General features: G+C 42.1%; 1 protein-coding gene across 4 annotated transcripts in view; it reads right to left on the minus strand.

Moving 5' to 3' along the window:
• LOC113066867 (membrane-spanning 4-domains subfamily A member 8-like) overlaps positions 1 to 22,156 on the minus strand; it is a 96,482-nt gene that overhangs the window by 13,615 nt on the left and 60,711 nt on the right. The window contains exons 1-6 of one of the 4 annotated variants that reach the window (XM_026238955.1): positions 21,020 to 21,105; positions 18,040 to 18,226; positions 17,431 to 17,541; positions 13,401 to 13,469; positions 10,628 to 10,765; positions 2,448 to 2,516 (exon numbers count right to left, since the gene is read on the minus strand). In XM_026238955.1, the coding sequence (XP_026094740.1) occupies positions 2,448 to 2,516; positions 10,628 to 10,765; positions 13,401 to 13,469; positions 17,431 to 17,541; positions 18,040 to 18,207 (555 nt within the window). In that variant the 5' untranslated portion in view covers positions 18,208 to 18,226; positions 21,020 to 21,105. Of the gene's footprint in view, positions 1 to 2,447; positions 2,517 to 10,627; positions 10,766 to 13,400; positions 13,470 to 17,430; positions 17,542 to 18,039; positions 18,227 to 21,019; positions 21,106 to 22,156 lie in introns of those variants that run through there. The other 3 variants (XM_026238972.1, XM_026238963.1, XM_026238981.1) reach the window with 3 other exon arrangements.

Raw genomic sequence — 22,156 nt, forward strand, 5'->3', positions numbered from 1 at the left:
ATCCTACAGTTACAGTGTTGAGGAGTTGAAGCGCCTCCTACATGTGCAACTATGATGCACTTTGGCATGAAATCTCAAAATATCCTGTTTGTATACCTGTAACGATCATCAGCTGGAGTGCCCATAAAATCCAATTGAGGGCACTCCATCCAGAACTCTGGCATTTTTGTTTCCATCCCCCTTTTCAAACTCCATTTCCCATCCTGCCTCATTCCTGGGACTGATTGCACACACACACACCTGCATCTAATTACACACACCTGCAGCTAATACACACACACACACACACACACACACACACACATATAAGCAGCACAATCACTCTCAGTCTGGGCAAAGTTTTGTTTAGTTCTGTCTGGCCTTTCCAAGCACTTTCCCTGTGTTTGTTCCTTCCGTGTCTGATTTTGGATTGTTTATACTGACTCTTGATTCTCTGCCTTCTATCTTCATAATTCTTCAATTCAAAATTAGTTTGTTAACTTTTTACCATCATTTTCCCCCAGAAGATTCAAAATGGCAGATATTTATTTAGACGGAATTGAAATACTTCCGAGATATAATAATAAACTTTATTTCCAGACCGAGAGGGATCCATAGTACAATACAAAAACACATACATAGAAAAAAATAAAATAATAAATATACAAGTAAAAATAGACCCTGCACAGTGTTCAGTGTCTAACATACAGACATGTACACCAATGGTTCCACAGTCTGGACGAAAATCTTACAGAACTTCATCTAGGGTTAGCCAAAACAGCAATTAGGTCATTTTTTGACTTAGACACCCTACCCATAAATCTAAATGTTATGTTCTAAAGAGTGAAATCTTCACAGGGACAGAGCACATACTAAACTTACGACACAACATGTTCGCTTCGCTACAATCTTCGCTACAACCTGTACCGCAAGCATTTAAAATCATAGACAAATCATTCATATACACATTAAAAAGAAAAGGAGACAGAATTCCACCCTGTCGAGCCCCATTGGTCACTTTAAAGGGAGCCGTTGTTACACTCCCCCATTTAACTCTCATTGTCTGATGAGAATACCAATAGACCAAGATTCTAATCAAAAAACCAGGTACCCCACTTTTAATCAATTTAAAAACATTTTTTGATGATTAACACTGTCAAATGCTTTAGAGGCATCAATGAAGCAAAAGAACATTGTGGAATTTTGTTTATTATATCTATCTAAAATTTCCTTTAGTGCAAAAATACATAAATTAGTACCATGCTTTCGTTTAAAACCAAATTGATTACCTGTAGACAGGACGTACCTCTCAAGTCTACACAGAACAACTGTCTCCAACACTTCTGACATAACATTGGCCAAAGCTATTGGCCTATAGTTATCTGAGCTATTCAGCTTCCCCACTTTCTCCTTGATAACAGGTACCAGCTCAACAGACAGCATAGAATCAGGTAACTCCCCATGAACAAAAAACCCTGTGTAGCACATAGCCACCAGAGGACACAGTTTCTTACTGGCAAGTTTAAGATTTTCAGCTGTAATATGGTCCGGACCACATGCCTTATTATCCCTTAGCTTCAATATTGCTTCATGGATTTCAGAAGAAGTAATAACAACATCATCATTATACTCCACATTATCCACCACAAACAGAGTACTTTTTACACAGTTTAGTAGTTCACAATAATGTTTCCGCCATAACTGTGAAATTTCATCAGGACCACTCACACCATCTATATTAGACAGAAGAGATATTTTGCAATTATTAATAGTTTTAATTTCTTTCCAGAAATCATTAACATTATTATTTTGCAGCTTCCATGCCAGTGATGTCAGCATTCATGTCACCTAAAACATATATGCAGGTGGATGAATTATCCTGAATAAAAGACATAATGAATGCCAATCTACTGAGGTACTAATCCTCATTAAATATGCACTCATATGGCATATAAACATTCAAAATTATTATCTTCTTGTCATTACAACACAGCTCAATACCAATGGCCCAATCAACTCCCAATCTTATAACACTGACCAACTGATCAGATTTTTTATTCCACAACGTAGCAACCCCCCCAGGAATTCTCCCCCGGACAACTTTAGCACTTAAGTATGTTGTTGATTCACCCGCTCCATGAAAGTTACTATGCAGGGAATTTAATCCATCCAGTTCTTGTTTAGCAAGGAACGTCTCCTGAACACACAAAATGTCACATCTCTCCATAAATTTGTCCACAACGACACGGCGTGATTTATCAGTATCACTGTGGCCAACACGCAGTCAGTGCGCATTATAAGACGCAACACAAATCTTCATGTTAATTACAGAGCCGCAAATGCAGACTGACTCCCGTGTGAAGCTACAAGTGTACCATGATAAAAAAAATCAGTACAATCACAACAGGACACTATTTCTGTACTTCCAGCTGGAGCTTAGACCCCAAAAATAAGTGTTGTGTACATACCAAACACAAACTGGAGGGAGACTTAATTTTGTTTTCTGCAGCAATGCAGAGTGAACCTGCGGAAATGTACTGAGAAGAGAGAGAAAGAACAAAATTAAAGCTTTTGTCTGAATATGTAGCTTTGTTTTATAAAAGACAGAAAACTTAGTTGTATAGTGGTTTCTTACAACGAGAGATCCCCAGTAAGTAACACCAGTATAGACAAAGATGGGTTCAATATAAACTGTAGACACAATGCCAAACAGGAAAGTCATCACACCGATCATTATCTGGACCGTCTGTGGGGCACAATCATAACCACTGATTGATGGTCACCAATACATTTTGGATCAAGTACAACTTCCTGTGTCTTTTTTGTGTTAATTACCAACCTTGTGGTCAAGGCCAGAGCCCTCCAGGGTGGAGCGGAAGACCACCACATTCACGTGGTCACCGCCAGAGTTCCCCAGGGCGGAACGGACGACCACCACGTCCTCGTGGTCAACGTCAAAGTCCCCCAGGGCAGAGCAGATGACCACCACGTCCTCGTGGTCAACGTCGGAGTCCCCCAGGGCGGAGCAGATGACCAACACGCCCCCGTGGTTGAGACAGGAGTCCCCCAGAATGGAGCCGCAGACCACCCAGTGACTTGACTTGGCTCTGGAGGGTCATCTGTGACTGGCCTTGGCTCTGGAGGGTCATCGGTGACTGGCCCTGGCTCTGGAAGGTCCACAAACACCTGACTCGATTCTGGAGGGTCCACTGGCACTCGACTCAACTCCGGAGGGTCCACCGGAACCCGACTCGACTCCGTAGGGTCCGCCGGAACCCGACTCGACTCCTGAGAGTCCACCGGAACCCGACTCGACTCCTGAGAGTCCACCGGAACCCGACTCGAATCCTGAGAGTCCACCGGAACCTGACTCGACTCCTGAGAGTCTACGGGAACCTGACTCGACTCCTGAGAGTCCACCGGAACCTGACTCGACTCCTGAGAGTCCACCGGAACCTGACTCGACTCCTGAGAGTTCACCGGAACCTGACTCTACTCCGGAAAGTCCACGGGAATCTGACTCGACTCCGGAGAGTCCACAGGAACAGGACTAGACTCTGGACTGTCTGTGAAGACCTGAGGCGCTTTGGCTTCGGGTACGGTCTCTGGAACGGTCTCGGGCACCGCCTCTTTCAAGGCATCGGGAGCGGCCTCGGACACTGCATCAGGAACGGCCTCGGACACCGCCTCGGCCTCCGGAACTGCCTCGGGCACCGCCTCGACATTGGGCACCACCTCAGCCTCCGGAACAGCATCAGTCACCGCGTCGGTCTCCAGAACAGCATTGGGCACCGTATCGGGAACGACCTCGGGCACCGCCTCGGCATCGGGCACCACCTCGACCTCCAGAACAGCATCGGGCACCGCCTCGACCTCCGGAACAGCATTGTGCACCGCCTCGGAATTGGGCACCACCTCGGTCTCTGGAACGGCATCGGCCCCCGCCTCGACCTCTGGAACAGCATCGGGCACCGCCTCGACCTCTGGAACAGCATCGGGCACCGCCTCGACCTCTGGAACAGCATCGGGCACCGTTTCGGCCTCCAAAACAGCATCGGGCACCGTTTCGGCCTCCGGAACAGCCTCGGGTACCACCTCGGGCACCGCCTCGGGGATGGCAGCGGTCCGCTCGGAAACGTCCTCCTGGACGGCAGCGGCCCGCTCCGGAACGTCCCCCTGGATGGCAGCTGCCCGCTCCAGAACGTCCCCCTGGATGTCAGCGGCCCGCTCCGGAATGTCCCCCTGGACGGCAGCGGCCCGCTCGGGAACGTCCTCCTGGACAGCAGCAGCCTGCTCGGGAACGTTCTCCAGGCTTTGAGGAACGGTAGAAGCCTGTCCCCTCCTCCTCCGCCCTCTACGATGGCAAGTCGGGGGCACCTTGACTGGCGACTCAGACTTTGAGTCGGCCATCTTGGTCTGTGGCTCTAAGCTGGCGGCCATCGTGTGCTGTGGCGCTGGGCTGGCGGCCATCTTGAGCTGTGGCGCTGGGCTGGCGGCCAACTTGTGCTCTGGCACTGGGCTGACGGCCATCTTGTGCTGTGGCACTGGGTCGGCGGCCATCTTTTGCTGAGGCGCTGGCTCAGCAGCCATCTTGTGCTGTGGCGTTGGGCTGGCGGCCATCTTGTCTGGAAACTCAGATGGGGTTGTTGCCTCCCACTGAGCACGATGGTGCAGGTAATCCGTAAACCCCCAAAAGTCCAGGATCTCCAACCCCTCCATCTCCCATTGAGGCAACGGATCATTCAGACAGTCATTAAAATAATCCTTAAAGGCCGCCTCATTGTAGCCCATGCCCTCTGCCAGGGAACAGAACACCTGAGCCAGGCCACCCACTTCATTGCCCTCTTGGCGGAGGGCGGTTAACCTCAGATATTTGGCGCGCCTCTCTGCCATCTTGGCTGGGGAACGGGAAAACGACATACCGCTGGTTCTCTTGGTGACGGAGTCCTTCTGTCACGTGAGGCGACACAGAAAACAGGGAGAGATCCAATTGCAGGTAAGCAGTTTATTATAGGGCAAATCTGAAGGGGTAAACAGTCCAGGCAGGGTCAAAACCAGAATATCCAACACAAAACATAAACAAGACGTGGACACAGAGCAAGGCAAGGCAAGACAAGGGCAAGTGTTGACGGACCTGTAAAACGCATAGACATTAGACAAGGACTCCGTAACAAGGACAGAAACAACCCAGGTATTTCAAGACATGTACAAACGATGAAAGTGGAAACAGCTGAAAATAATGAACAGTGACAATAAGGGGAAGTGAGACCTCTAGTGGACACCCAGTGATACACAGACCAGACACACTGTGACAGGGGTCTAATTTGTCTGCAAGTCCTACTTTTAACATAGACATAAAACATTTTTAAAAACATTTCTTAATCACAGGTGTCAGGGCTACAGGCCTGAAATCATTATTGTCTGCACTACTGGAGTTATGCCCACACTTCTCAAATCTTAAATAAAAGTCATTTAAATAATTTGCCATCTGTAAGTCATCAAGGGTTGAAACAGCTTTCCTGATAGGCTGCATGTTAGTTATGGATTTGATGGAATCCCACAACTACTTAGGGTTGGCCATACATCGTTTGTCCTTCAGGAATTCCTTATGTTTTTTCCTTGCATCCCTAAATAGACCATTCAACTCTTTCCGGATTTTGCTTACTCTAGGTCTGTCATGATTATAAAAAGCACATTTCTTCCTGTTAATACAGTCTTTTATCTACTTCGTAATGTAAGGTTTATATTTGGCATATGTAATCACAGTCTTTTTGGGAATCACATTATCAGCACACAATTTAGAATAGTCTATAGTAACCACAGTAGTTTCCTCAATATCCTCACTCTGAAAGGCTTCCCAATCCGTACTTTTCGTCACCGGTTTGTGTCTCTTCAGCATAGTCTTGTACGTTGGGATTAAAAACACTGTAATGTGATCAGAGTGAGTTCGATAAAGGAGGCCTTATTCTGGACGAATAAGCTTCTTTTATATTGCCATAGCATTTGTCTAAAACATTTTTATCTTGTGTGTTGACTCTTACATACTGTTCATAACCGGAGAGATCTGTCTCCAATTTACAATGGTTAAAATCACCAAGTACCAGAACCGGCGCTCCTGGTGTATGGAGGTGTGTTTGGATACAGTCTCTTATAATGCCCGCAGCTTTTGCTGCCTTGCCCGATGGAGGAATGTAGACAACACTACTTAAAATATTCCCGAAATCTCCTGGGAGATAAAAAGGCCTTAGACTAAGACATAAAAGTTCAATATCCGAAGTGCATAATGTGGATTTAACTGTTGTTTGGCTGTACCATTGGTCATTTACAAACACACAGAAGCCACCGCCCCAAATCTTCCCTGAGGTGGCAGTGTCAGGGTTTGGGTAGAGGGATGAGGCGAGGACTCAAGGATGCAGAGAGAAGGGCTCTTTAATAGCAATAAAAATAAAACAAACAAACAAAAACTACCCCGTGGGGGAGAACAGACAAACCTGACTGGCAAGGCAGGGCAAGGCAAGGCAAGGCAAGGCAAGGCAGGGCAAGGCAAGGCAAGGCAAGGCAGGGCAAGGCAAGGCAAGGCAAGGCAAGGCAAGGCAAGGCATACACCGACAAATATTAGACGACGAACGAGCAACCAGACTGCAAACACAAGGACAATAAATAGGGAGCTAATAAGGAGGGTAACGAAGGAACACCTGTGGGGAGAATTACATCAATAATCAGGTAACAAGATGGGTGGGGTCAAGACAATTGACGAGAGCACATGGCACGTAGGGACTAAGACAAAAGCCATGTGCTCACACAAAACAAAAAACACAAGCACATGGCCAGCAAACCAATCGCAAACCATGTGCTTGAATTGGACACAAATACGCAGCTAATGAGCAAGCTCATACGCCGCGCGTTCACACAAACACGCAGCTAACGAGCAAGCTCATAACCCGCGTGTTCACACAAGACAGCACGCAGCCAGTAAAAACTAAGCTGCGTGCGACAGCACAAGACAAAATATAACAAGCACACAGCCGATAACTCGAGCTGTGTGCAACAATGCCACAATAAAACAGAACATGGAGCGCGAGTGCTCGGTCCCCGACACGAAACCGAAACTCAGCAAGACATGAGTGCCGGGATCCGAACACCACGCTCCAACATGAAACAGGACACGCAGACAAGAGCGCACAGCTCGAGCGGTCTCGAAGCCGCGCACTCACATGAAAACAATGACAGGAGGAGAGTATCAGGGCTCTGTCACAAAACATGAAAACCACTAGACTGAAGTGACAGAACCCTGACAGGCAGATCTATCAGCCCAAATAATAGAAAACCCCTGTACCTCTAGGCATTGGCATTTATTATAATACTAAAGGTACAAATACAGAGCGCTTATACACATCCTGTGTACAGAATGATGAGCTTGAAACAACACAGAGTCACAGTGTGCAGATTTGCAGTCCTCCGAGTCCACAGAGAACAGTTAGTACAACACACAAGCAGCTCGGCTCAAGTTCATTGTCAGTTCTCTCTTCACAGCAGTTCAGTCAGTAAACTGTTTAATTAAATTAATTACTCCGGGATATTGGTTTATTTTGACTCAGAGGGAGTGTTAGCCACATTAAAAAAAGTGAATAATTTAAGTGATTTGTGGATTAATGCTTACTGGAGACGTGAACACGATTCAATCCGATTTGGTGAACTGCTTCAACCAGTTCATTTAGAAGAACTGGTTAAATCAAATTATTTGTTTGCGTAACGGAATTACTTTTAATGACTTCAATATTAATCTATACCTAACATGGAACTATGGAACAGCTTCAGAACACATGAAATAGGTTCTCTTAAATGTTTTGTGCTTTATAATGTTTTTGTGCCTTTCGTGGAGCTCAGTAATAACACCGAATTCTATACGCACAGTATCATATTTGGATCGGTCTCATCTGACCGATACCCGATCCACAGAAAATGCAAGTATCGGAGCCGATACTGATCCTGAGTATCGGATCGATGCATCCCTAGTCCAGAATCTTACATCCGTGAAGTTTTCATAGTAATATTAACATTTTAGGGCTAGATTTACTAAAGAAGACGGTCCCACTTTATATTAGGTGGCTTTAACCCCTTACTAGTAACCCCCCTTTTTTGGCATGGAGACCGAAATTACATACCCAAAATAAAAAGGTTTCTGCTCATGATTCTTTCTCACTAGATACATAACCAACCTTTGTTCACAAAGCTGACACTTTAAAGTTTACTGTTCAGGAATCAGAATCACTCAGACTGTTATGATAATAGAGATATATAAGCTCAAACATAAAAACAAAAATAAAAATATTAAAAACATATGTTTTAAATGTATTTAAAAAAATGTTGATGTAGGAAATGAGTTTGAAAACACAGTGTAGCTAAGGCCACAAGTCTTCCAAGACTTCATAAAAAATTTCATAATCGAATCTGTAAAACTGTGAATTTTATGAAATATTTTCTAAGGCCATGTCATGTGTGTTTTTAGAGAAGGCTCATCAGATTGATTTATGGCCCTTGTCATCTCTGTAAGATCTCACATGTAAACTTTCCTGTTCTCTTTGTGTATGTTTCACTGTTGAAAACTGCCCGAATCATGATTGTATTGTTCTCACCAAACGGTTCTTTCACACCTCCGCCAAGTATGACACATTATCCGCATTATTCTTTTATCATTATTCTTTTGTTTTTATTCCACCTTTATTAGCCTTGATTGTGGTTTTTCAGGCTTTACAAAGCAACAAAGCAGCGATCTCACTTAAGTCTCTCTTTGCATTTAGCCCTTATTTATCAAAAGTCTTACTATAAAAATACAACAAAACATTTTCTTACGACCTTACGTGAATTATTGAGACAAAAATGCATTATGAAGAAGAAAAGCACCTGCTATTAGAAGCATTGGTGCTAACGTTAGCATCAAGCTACATCTGACAATTTATGAAATTATTAATACACTTTTACTCAAAACTCACTTTAAACCCCGATCGAGTGTTTATAATAACTTCCTTTAGCGATCAGGGGTGGAATTTGGTCGTTTACTGTTGTGAAAATATGTTATTTGTAGCCTTTTTCATCGCTGCACAAGTTAGCATTTCCGATGTACATTTTCGATTTTTTTTATAAAAACGCCCCAGATCTCAAGAAATTCTCATACCAAGCTTTACTATCGTAATCGCGGGTTTATTATTCGGATATTTTGTGTGTACAGAGGTGTTTCAGTGTTGTTTTGGCCAGATAACTACCAGGAAGTGTGCAGGAAGCATGTGACACGATGGGGCGGTGTCCAGATATGAAACTCTAAGATTGACGTTTGAAAGACCCAATCAGAGTCTGAGTCACACACCGCACGAGCTGTGACTACTGCACGCACACAGAGATCGCTGGGAGAGGCTGTTTATCATCTGATCGCGTAAATCCGTGGAAAATGAATAGAAATGACGATTCTGTCTGAAGAAATATGAAGTAAACATCAGTAAATATATCCATATATCTCCGCAGATATGCATCTTTGGTCTAAAAATCCTTATTGACGCTGTTCAGTGAGTCTATGTGAACACAAATAAACCGCTCTTGACGTGACTGAATATGAGTGAGTTGTGAATTTCTATTCAAAATGTGGCATAATACGGATTTATTATTTTGCACTCCTGACATAAATCACTAAATATCTGTCACTGCAACAATGTTTTATCAAAATATTGGTCAAATATCGAAGCTTGAGTCTTTAAACTTTCCATTGATGCACAGTTTGTCCAGATGAAGTAAGACAGTGATGTTTAATGTGCTGTGAAAGTGAAACAATAATAAACTGGGGCCGTCAGCGATGTTTGCACGCAAAGGGGTTAACTACTATGTACTGACATAAAAAAATAAGTAAAATGTACTTATTGTGTTCATATTGTATTGTAAAACACTTTTGCTGCTTTTGAGGTGGGATGGGGTAAGGTTAGGGAGAGGGTTGGAGGTATGGGTAAGTTTAAGGGTGGGTTAAGGTGTAAAGTATGGGTCAACAGTGTAATTATACATGTAATTACATGTCATTTTTTTTAAGATAAGTACAATGTAAAAACATGTATGTACACAATACGTACATTGTACTAAATTATTAATTAAAATGTAAGTACATAGTAGTTAAGGCCACTTAAAATAAAGTGGATCCAAGAAGGCAAATTAGCATGACAGCACAAACCTTAGTAAATCATCTTGTACAATTCATTTAAATAATTTTGTGCCTGAAAAAAAACTTGCAAATGCATGAATGCAGTAATATTAGCAGCATAAAAAGCTGTCTTTTATATTGTTAGTATTTCATTGTGTCTTTAGTAAATGCTGACAAGTCTTTTTTAATGCCAAAAGAGGGTTTGCACTGGCACAAGCTGTAAGTAAATCTGGCCCTAATAAGTCAAACTGGACTGAGTTGGACTGAGTAGAATTAACGTATAATGACTTCTTGTATTATAAATGATCTATAAACTACTTCTGAAATGCTAGATAAAAACAGTGAACAGATGAGTGCTGATTAAGGCTTGTGTACTGACCACACAGTGATCTTATGATAAATATTAAATTAAATTTCCATTTTGACACAATTTGATGTTAATTGTGAATATAAAAGTTGATGACATACCTCGTACTTTGCCCTTACATAACAGGAATAATCGCTGCAGTAATGGTATCGCCATAAAGCAAAATCTAGTGAAAGTGCAATAATGGCAATGCCTGCGGTTATTGTACTGAAAATGTTCATTCCCAGTGAAGCATTCACCTATAGGCAGAAAAAAACACAAAACAGAATAATAAATGAGCAAGAATTTTTTTTTAATATGTTGATGTACATAGAAAAGTATATGAAGTGTGATAAAAATGCACTTTTGACGTTATTAGTTGCTGAAATTTTGATATTTCATATTATTATTTTCATATTATGAAGATTCATATTCATTTTCAACTTTACCAATCCTACAGTTACAGTGTTGAGGAGTTGAAGCGCCTCCTACATGTGCAACTATGATGCACTTTGGCATGAAATCTCAAAATATCCTGTTTGTATACCTGTAACGATCATCAGCTGGAGTGCCCATAAAATCCAATTGAGGGCACTCCATCCAGAACTCTGGCATTTTTGTTTCCATCCCCCTTTTCAAACTCCATTTCCCATCCTGCCTCATTCCTGGGACTGATTGCACACACACACACCTGCATCTAATTACACACACCTGCAGCTAATACACACACACACACACACACACACACACATATAAGCAGCACAATCACTCTCAGTCTGGGCAAAGTTTTGTTTAGTTCTGTCTGGCCTTTCCAAGCACTTTCCCTGTGTTTGTTCCTTCCGTGTCTGATTTTGGATTGTTTATACTGACTCTTGATTCTCTGCCTTCTATCTTCATAATTCTTCAATTCAAAATTAGTTTGTTAACTTTTTACCATCATTTTCCCCCAGAAGATTCAAAATGGCAGATATTTATTTAGACGGAATTGAAATACTTCCGAGATATAATAATAAACTTTATTTCCAGACCGAGAGGGATCCATAGTACAATACAAAAACACATACATAGAAAAAAATAAAATAATAAATATACAAGTAAAAATAGACCCTGCACAGTGTTCAGTGTCTAACATACAGACATGTACACCAATGGTTCCACAGTCTGGACGAAAATCTTACAGAACTTCATCTAGGGTTAGCCAAAACAGCAATTAGGTCATTTTTTGACTTAGACACCCTACCCATAAATCTAAATGTTATGTTCTAAAGAGTGAAATCTTCACAGGGACAGAGCACATACTAAACTTACGACACAACATGTTCGCTTCGCTACAATCTTCGCTACAACCTGTACCGCAAGCATTTAAAATCATAGACAAATCATTCATATACACATTAAAAAGAAAAGGAGACAGAATTCCACCCTGTCGAGCCCCATTGGTCACTTTAAAGGGAGCCGTTGTTACACTCCCCCATTTAACTCTCATTGTCTGATGAGAATACCAATAGACCAAGATTCTAATCAAAAAACCAGGTACCCCACTTTTAATCAATTTAAAAACATTTTTTGATGATTAACACTGTCAAATGCTTTAGAGGCATCAATGAAGCACAAGAACATTGTGGAATTTTGTTTATTATATCTATCTAAAATTTCCTTTAGTGCAAAAATACATAAATCAGTACCATGCTTTCGTTTAAAACCAAATTGATTACCTGTAGACAGGACGTACCTCTCAAGTCTACACAGAACAACTGTCTCCAACACTTCTGACATAACATTGGCCAAAGCTATTGGCCTATAGTTATCTGAGCTATTCAGCTTCCCCACTTTATCCTTGATAACAGGTACCAGCTCAACAGACAGCATAGAATCAGGTAACTCCCCATGTACAAAAAACCCTGTGTAGCACATAGCCACCAGAGGACACAGTTTCTTACTGGCAAGTTTAAGATGTTCAGCTGTAATATGATCCGGACCACATGCCTTATTATCCCTTAGCTTCAATATTGCTTCATTGAATTCAGAAGAAGTAATAACAACATCATCATTATACTCCACATTATCCACCACAAACAGATTACTTTTTACACAGTTTAGTAGTTCACAATAATGTTTCCGCCATAACTGTGAAATTTCATCAGGACCACTCACACCATCTATATTAGACGGAAGAGATATTTTGCAATTATTAATAGTTTTAATTTCTTTCCAGAAATCATTAACATTATTATTTTGCAGCTTCCATGCCAGTGATGTCAGCATTCATGTCACCTAAAACATATATGCAGGTGGATGAATTATCCTGAATAAAAGACATAATGAATGCCAATCTACTGAGGTACTAATCCTCATTAAATATGCACTCATATGGCATATAAACATTCAAAATTATTATCTTCCTGTCATTACAACACAGCTCAATACCAATGGCCCAATCAACTCCCAATCTTATAACACTGACCAAATGATCATACTTTTTTATTCCACAACGTAGCAACCCCCCCAGGAATTCGCCCCCGGACAACTTTAGCACTTAAGTCTGTTGTTGATTCACCCGTTCCATGAAAGTTACTATGCAGGGAATTTAATCCATCCAGTTCTTGTTTAGCAAGGAACGTCTCCTGAACACACAAAATGTCACATCTCTCCATAAATTTGTCCACAACGACACGGCGTGATTTATCAGTATCACTGTGGCCAACACGCAGTCAGTGCGCATTATAAGACGCAACACAAATCTTCATGTTAATTACAGAGCCGCAACTGCAGACTGACTCCCGTGTGAAGCTACAAGTGTACCATGATAAAAAAAATCAGTACAATCACAACAGGACACTATTTCTGTACTTTTAGCTGCAGCTTAGACCCCAAAAATAAGTGTTGTGTACATACCAAACACAAACTGGAGGGAGACTTAATTTTGTTTTCTGCAGCAATGCAGAGTGAACCTGCGGCAATGTACTGAGAAGAGAGAGAAAGGACAAAATTAAAGCTTTTGTCTGAATATGTAGCTTTGTTTTATAAAAGACAGAAAACTTAGTTGTATAGTAGTTCCCTTTCGAGGGAACTTCGAACTGCGTCCTCTAGGGGGCGCTTTGGGGAACACCTCGTCGTGACCCGTGTCTGAAGCATACAATGAAAAAACACCAACTTGTTGGCCGTCGACAGCCTCCGACGTCACTACCGGCGCGACTATAAATCAGCACCGGGAGAGCACGTCATTATCTTCTTCATCTTCAACTGACTGTTTTGTTTGAAGCGTGCATCTGAAAGAACCGGTAAGGGCGATCTTTCTCTGTTTATCATGGCGACAACTAGCAAGCGTTTAGACGATGTGTGCATCCGTGTCGGCGTTATTTGACACCCGATGACACACGCGATCTTTGCGTCATTTGTTTGGGTGAAGAGCACGCACGCGATGTCTTTGAGGAGGCAATCTGCGTGCACTATGAGCGTTTTTTCAATGGAAAAAGCTCCGCTCTCGTTCGTCTCTCTTCTAAAAAAAAAAAAAAAAAAGGCAAGCCATCTGCTTCCCGCGGTTCAGGATCTGTCCACGCTGAGGCAGGAAAGAAAATGAGCTCGTGAGAATACATATGGATCTGTCTGAATGGTTTAAAGAGGGACTTTCCCTTTCGAGATCGTAAAAAAAAAAAAGAAAAAAGGGGCGGCGGACGAGAGAGAGCCTTGGGAGGATGATGTTATATTTTTAACACTTTCTCATACTGAGGTTAGTGCTCTGCTGGGTTTTTACCCAGGAAAAGCAGGAGATATTTGAGGATGGTGAAGAAGCTGAGGCTGAGCCTTCTCAATTCTCCTGCCCTGCGTATGTAGAGCTGTTGGAGGTTATTGAGCGAAAATTACCTTTTGACCATAACCCTCCAGCTCAGGTAAGCCTTTCATTTGTGCATGATCTCCATACAGAGATTAAAAAGAAATGAAAGATGCCGTTTTTTTTTTTTTTTTTTTTTTTGCATCCATCGGTTTCGGCATTAAAGTAATCTGCCGACATCGAGGTGATGCGTGAAAGCGGCTAGGAGGGAATGCCCCTGTAGAAAGAGCTAAAAATTTTATAAATAATTTATAAATTTTTATATGTGAAAAATGTTTTCTTTCTGCAGGGGAAACCTCCTCTCTTATTCTCCCTCCTTGCCATCTAAGCCCCTTCAGAAAATCATCTCGCTTAAATGGCAAGGCATACGCAGTAGCAGGTCAGGCTGAGGCTTTATTACACACAATGCTGGTGCTTCAAGCATATCAGACTGATCTGCTAAGAGACCTGGATAGAGGCTGGGGCCTTTTTCCGATCTGGTAGCTGAGCTGCGCCACACCATGGATCTCTCTCCATGCTACCAAGCAGGCCGCCTCCGCCATGGGGCAGGACTATGGCGGCCATGGTGGCAGCGGAGAGACATCTGTGGATGAACAGACATCGGGAGGAAAGAAAATGCTTTCTGCCCGATGCTCAGGTTTCGCCTTCTGAACTTTTCGGTATTTCCGTTGAGGCGGCGATTTGAAAAGTTCAGGGAGACGAAGGCGCGCTCTGCTGCTTTCAGATCCTTCGTCCCACGAAGGTCCAGGTCTGAGCCCAAACAACATAGGGGTCCTGGCCTGTCTCGTTCTGAGGATCAAAGATGGGCACAGAAGGCTAGTGTCGCAACTCGCGCTCCTCCCCCACCTGCGGGCAGAGGTTAGAGGAATCGTGGGTCATGAGGAGGTAAGCAGAACCTAAGAGGTATGATCTAGACGAGGCAGCGTTCTCGTCCAAATCAGAATGATACCGAGGTATCTACTAAAAGAAAAGACAAACGCGTATATGCGTTAATCGACTTAGAAAGGTTAACTTCTGCTTTTATACTCCCCTTCCTAATTCCCCTGTAACCACCAGCTCTCCACCTGATCGAGGTTTAGGTGGAAACCTCTCGCATAACAGTCTCCTATGCTGGACCTATAATATTTTTTTATGGTTCTATGTCCATAGCAACCAACCTGAAACTGATGGTCCAGGTTAAAAGGAGGTACCCCTTGAGCGGGGCTCCGGCGTAGGAGGGTGAGTGAGTACATGTAACCCTCTCTGTATATACTTATGTGTCTTTAATTGCTGGTGGTTACGTGTCTACTAATAAACTCTGTCTGAGTTTCCTTTGCAGTGCTCAGTTACAGTGTTTACTAAACATTTGTCAGCAGCAGCCATCCGGCTTCATGTTCCGGTATTAGGCGGCTGAGATCACAGGTTTCTGAGGGAGCCTCCTTGATCATCAGGCCTGGCACAGCACTGCAGGGAATTTCATGGATGTCTGGCCAGGTCACCCCGAGGGGTCTCCTGGCCGCTTAGGGGTGCTGTCGTATCTACCGGGAAGTGGAGGTGGCAGTTACAGAAGTCTTCTTGTATATGCTGCCTCAGGTGATGCTCCCCTCACCCGAGGTTTGTAAAATTGAGCTTGCCTCTCCCGTGAGATTCAGCTCCTCTACGATGCTTAGGAACCTTTAAGTACACACGCTAAGCTTTGTGTACTTTCTCAAAACCACATGGTGGTCAGTGTGTATGTGAACACACTTTCTAAAAATCCACAAGTGGTAAGTTTGCATGCAAGACTCTGGAAACTTTCTGAAATCTTGTACGATGAGGGGTAACGCTTCGTTCCCTTTCTTGAGATGATTAGACCTTGGTTCCTTGGGCTCCATTCAGCCAGTGTGTATTTGTTTATACACCTCAAGCATCGCTTTTCTCAACATGAGGGGCTATTGATTCTCGTGGTAATTTAGCAGCGCTCCCCTTTTTCCAAAAAATGGGTCACCTATGAGTGCGCTACTCTGAGCTCGGAGTTCTCCTCTCGTACGAGACGGAGTTCTCTGTTTTTTTTCCCAGAGCGCTCCAGTATTGTTTCCATAGATCGAGTTGATGACTCTCAATCATACTGTTTTAAGATGCAACATTCCATCTATGAGCTGCTCTATCCGAGTGCCACGAGAGCCCCTCCTTAGAACAGTATTTGAAAATCCATGCTATGGTAAGTGTGCACGTGTAGTCTTTGCACATTTTCTGAAATCCACACTGTGGTAAGTTTGCACGCTAGTATTCTGTGTTCTTTCTAAAATCCTATATGGTGAGGGCTTTGCGCGGTTGCTTCGTGCCCTTTCTTGAGTTGGTAAAAGCCCCATTCATCTTGGGCGCCACTCCACCTATGTATCCTCGGATACCTATCTAAACAGGGTGTTGCTACTAGAGAACTGTTGAGACAGCTCTTTCAGCAAGCTTATGCGTAAGCTAGCGGTAGCCCCTGTGTGACAGGCAGGACTTGGTACAAATGCTAGGTTCTTAGCCGTATCCCTTTTAAAGGAATCTTTCCTGATTCCAAGCCTTCAGCTCTACCCTGGGCCGAGGCCCTAACAATTAAGTTGGGTATGTAGCTTAGGCCTTTTGGCCATAAGGGGTACTGTCACAGACAGCCGTCTAAACGTCCCAGGGGCAACTCCCATAGTAATGGTAGAGTTGGTACTTATTGCTCGCCATGATTCTGGCCTGCATTCCCCTCAGCATGGCGGCGTGGGTATACTGTTCCCCAAAGCGCCCCCTAGAGGACGCAGTTCGAAGTTCCCTCGAAAGGGAACGGTCTCAGGTTACGTATGTAACCATAGTTCCCTGAGTAGGGAACGAGACACTGCGTCCTCTAGCTCTCTGCCATGCTTCGGACGCAAGCTTCAGACGAAGAAGATAATGACGTGCTCTCCCGGTGCTGATTTATAGTCGCGCCGGTAGTGACGTCGGAGGCTGTCGACGGCCAACAAGTTGGTGTTTTTTCATTGTATGCTTCAGACACGGGTCACGACGAGGTGTTCCCCAAAGCGCCCCCTAGAGGACGCAGTGTCTCGTTCCCTACTCAGGGAACTATGGTTACATACGTAACCTGAGACCGTTTCTTACAACGAGAGATCCCCAGTAAGTAACACCAGTATAGACAAAGATGGGTTCAATATAAACTGTAGACACAATGCCAAACAGGAAAGTCATCACACCGATCATTATCTGGACCGTCTGTGGGGCACAAAAAGAAGTGTGAGTAGCATGAGAGTCTTTCATAAAGTGGGAAAATATTAAATATACAATATGGCTGCTGTAGTTATGGACTTATGATTTTACTAAAAAAAATCCCCAAAAATATATTTAGCAAGTGTGGAATTATGATTGTATGAATGTCCTTGTTTTTGTGGATGTGCAAGATTGGATACTTCACATTTTTTGATTGTTTGCAGCTCCTACAACATTCTTCTCTGTGACTGACACACTGTAATCTTTACTATTTTACTCTGTAACTGATAAACCTGATCTTATACTGGTGTCTTTCCTGCACTGCCACCAAGACAATGGAACATTATCTTTATTTAATATTGTAATGATTTTTAATGTAAAAGAAAAAAATATCATTTTGACACATACAAAGTATATTTGGCTATTGCTACAAATATACCCTTAACCTTAAGACTGGTTTTGTGGTCCAGGGTCATATATTTGAGTTTCTGAGACATTTCTCACCCCAAGGGCTTTTGGTTGTCCTTTCAGAAATGCCTGAAGTCCATGAAGAGGTGAAGCTCCCGTCGTCCCAGGAGCATTTGGGTCCATCGTCACCGGTGCTGTTTGTGTTGCTGGTTGCAGCTGAATGACGAGTGTTGAAGAGTTCATGGGTATGACAGTGTGAGACATCCTGGTTTCTAAAACAGACCTGTACACAATCATAGTAAATCATAAACAATATGATTATAAAAAAGCTCAACAGCTCATGTTTAACTTAATCTACATCATTTACTGTAATGCATTTAGAAGATGCTCTTTCCAAAGACACTTATAAGATACATTCATGAATAACATATACACACACACACACACAGAGCTGCTTAAAAGTTAGTGAACCCATTAGCTTTCTATAGTTCTGCATATGACCCAAAGCATTGAGATTTTCGCACAAGTCCTCAAAGTAGACAAGTAAATCCAAAAAAGTAGAGAATCCAAAAAAATAAAAATAAAAAAATAAGACAAAAATATTTTCTTTCTAGTTTATTTATTGAGAAAAAATTATCTAGTGATAATCTGTGCGGTGCCAAAGTATGTGGATCGTTGGTTTCAGTATCTGGTGGGACCCCCTTTTGCATCAATAACTGCAGGTCATGTTTCTTGTAACTGCTGATCAGTCCTGCACAATGACTTGTAGGAGTTTTAGCCTATTCCTACAAAACCACTTGAGCTCTGTGATGTTGTTGGGTTTTCTCCTATAAACGGCTTGCTTCAGCTCCTTTTTACAACATTTCAATTGGATTAAGATCTGGACTTTGACTCAGACATTCACAAACATTAACTTTAGAGGTTTTCGCATCATGTAGGAACTAGCCAGCAGGGTAGTTCCTGGAGAACCAATTTCCCCCTCGGGCTGTTTTCCTGGTTGCATTCGCACCGGCAGCAGGAACTCTGAAGCAGCCGATAACGTCTTTATTCACTGCATTTACAAACATCAACCAGTGAATTAAGGACATCGCGATCAGAGCAGTGTTTTTGTTGTGTGTCATGGATTCCGAAATAACAGAGATGAAAATGTAAACAAGCTAAAATTTGGGCTAAGAGACTTGCAGTGTAACAGATCATCAAAGCTGAGAAAAAGAACGCAACACTGCAGACAACTGGTAAATCCTGTCATTGCTGTTTTCCATGTTTGTGGAGTAAATCTGTTTTTAAATGCTGGGGAGCCAGTGTTTCATATGCCTTTGGCAATTCATTTCCTATTGAGACCCTACTCTGAAGTAGGAGCTTAATTAGTTCCCCCAAATAGAATTCCTACTAAAACCGTTCCTATTTCCTGCGGTGCGAACGAGCCAAAAGGTGGGATCTTTCACCAATAGTTCTAGGACTGTGAAGTTTCTTTTGTTCTTCTTTAACAATTTTTTGGTATAATATCTTTGTATGCTTGGGGTCCTTGTCTTGCTGCATAACCCACTTCCTCTTGAGATTCAGTCGTCGGACATATGGCCTGAAATCTTCCTTTAGAGTTTGCTGGAATAATTCATAATTCATAATTCATTGTTCCATCAATGATAGCAAGCTGTCCTGGCCCAGATGCAGCAAAACAGGCCCAAAACATGATCCTACCACCACCATGTTTCCCAGATGGGATAAGGTTCTCATGCTGGAATGCAGTGTTTTCCTTTCTCCAAACATATCTCTTCTTATTTAAACACATCATTTCTATTTTGGTCTCATCCAAACATTGCACTCTGTAATGCATTCTATGACTATTGCTATTATTATTCATAGCTCTCATTCATACTGTAATGTTGAATGACTGTAGTCAATGGTCATTTTCATAGAGACATCAGCTGTATCAGTAAAACTCACTTTCAGGCATAAAAAATATGCCAATAAACGATTTTTTAAAATATACTGTCCTTATGTTGTTTGTCCCTGATGTGCGTTGCGCAGGTGCGGTCACTGTTGTGTTAATTTGATTTCTTCCTTTAGTATCTGCATTCATTCTCACTACATTAAATACCTGTCTGTGACGCAATGCCCTGCTACACTGCACTTCTGTATAATATTTATGGTTTCTATAGCTGTGGTGTCATATTTGAGGATAATTATTTATTAGGTTTATATTATTATTATATATAAAAATGAACTGAAGCATTTTAACTGATCAAATAGATTAGAATGGAATAGAATAAAACAAACTGAATCTTTTAAACTGAGATCTGCAGCTGAATATTTAAATAAAGAAAAACATGAAAATGTGAATACTTTTACAGTTATCTAAAACATCTGGATGCAATAGTTTTCACTCCACTACATCTGTCTATAACTGTGATTGTTTCGTAACATCATCCGTTATTTCCAGCACATAATCAAGCCTCTCTGATTTAAAACACGATGGTGATTTATTTCACGTGTCATGCGACTCAACTGTTAACCACATTCACCGTCTCTAACTCTATATCGACACCAACTCCCGAGCATTTCGTTATTTCTCCATCAAATGGCTTTGCCAACTCATTTTTGTGTCATGACACAACTTTCCTGTGAGAAACATTGTTCAGAGGAAAACCCGAGATTGAGCAAGACTTCTGTCCGCTGTAGAGAGAGAACTGGAAACTGTACAACTGTTTGTGCTGCCAACAAGTGTCATTAAGATAATGCATGCTATTAATGTGATAAGAAAAAACCAGCTTGAAATATTAAGGAGCAAAACGAGCTGTTTCTGTACAGTTACAAATAGCAGAAAGACACATTTACAAACGAGCGTCCAATCTAACGGGTAAAAGAAGATGAAGAGAGAAATCTCTCTCCATAACTTAATTTACTGTCTACTATATTGACTTCGATGTGAATCATGGATTCATAAATAAATGTTATGATAAATGTTAGCCATTCATTAGTAAAACCTCACAATCAACTCGACTTAAATAGCAAACACAGAACACACACATAGTTAATATGACAGAATCATATCATGAGAAGAACATTCTGGACTCACCGATAAATAAGACAGAAGTCAGCTTTGCTTCACAGTGTTAAGAAATGGGTCTTTCTCAGTGGGGTAGTTAACTTTTAAGAAGTGGGTGGGACAGGATAGGAGTTAGTGTGTGTGTGGGTGTGTACTTTAATGTATTAGGTCCTTAATGATAGTAAATAAATAGATACCATAAACATTTATTTTTCAATTTAAAGCAACTTATAGATTTAATATGGACTGCTTTTGGTGCTTGACACTTTTTTATGTGTATTACGATTGAGATAGACTAAGTTTACTTAGATATTTAAAGTAAAATGTTTACGCGTTGCATTCTGGGACATGGCGGTCCAGCTGGCAGCCTCGCGAATGTAAACATACATCAAGTCGAACGAGAAGAAGCAGAGTTAGGAGAAAGGTAAAATCGTGAAAAGGTTGTGGGATTTATATGGATACGCTAAATATGGATGCCAGGGACCGGTATGTGGACAAAATCGGCACTATTAACGGTTTGGATCATATGAAATTCCCAACAAATAGTGGAGTACCGACGGAGACTTGCTGCTGCACTTTTGCATAATAGATATCTTCGGCTACCTTGTTTGTTTTGTGAGCGCCCATACTTCAGAATAGTTCCGAAGCTACAAGTCATTGAAGTGTCATGTACAGTTCACAAATGGATGGGTATTTTCCTGTGAAATATCCCGTTAGCTCTTCAATCGGACCTGTCAAGTCTCTGTGTTGTTGTCCTGTTGCTACTCCTTGCCCTTCCAGCGAAACAGCTGTTTTCAAAGCATCGTTTTGCTTACTTGAAAGCAACCTTAGCGTGATGTTGGGCTTTTTAAGATAACATGGTTGTTGTGAGAGCATGATATCATGCCAACCTGTAACTAAAGTCACGTTAGACCTAGCTTCACAAATCGCTTAACGTTAGTTAATGCAACAGTTTTGTAGTTCAAATTTTTTATGTCAGCAGAGGGATAGCAACAAAAAGATGAATGTTGAAATTTCCCGTATTTTGGATGAGTAACCCAAGAAATTTCCCTTATTTTCAATGTTGACCTAAGCTATATAAATGAATATTCAAATGTTATGGTCTCAGTCGCGCCTCCAAGAAGGAAAGCGGTGTAAAGTTAATCCATTCTCATTTTATTTTCCCCA

This window comes from Carassius auratus, chromosome 4 (genome assembly GCF_003368295.1).
Source record: "Carassius auratus strain Wakin chromosome 4, ASM336829v1, whole genome shotgun sequence".
In the NCBI taxonomy this organism is placed as follows: Eukaryota; Metazoa; Chordata; class Actinopteri; order Cypriniformes; family Cyprinidae; genus Carassius; species Carassius auratus.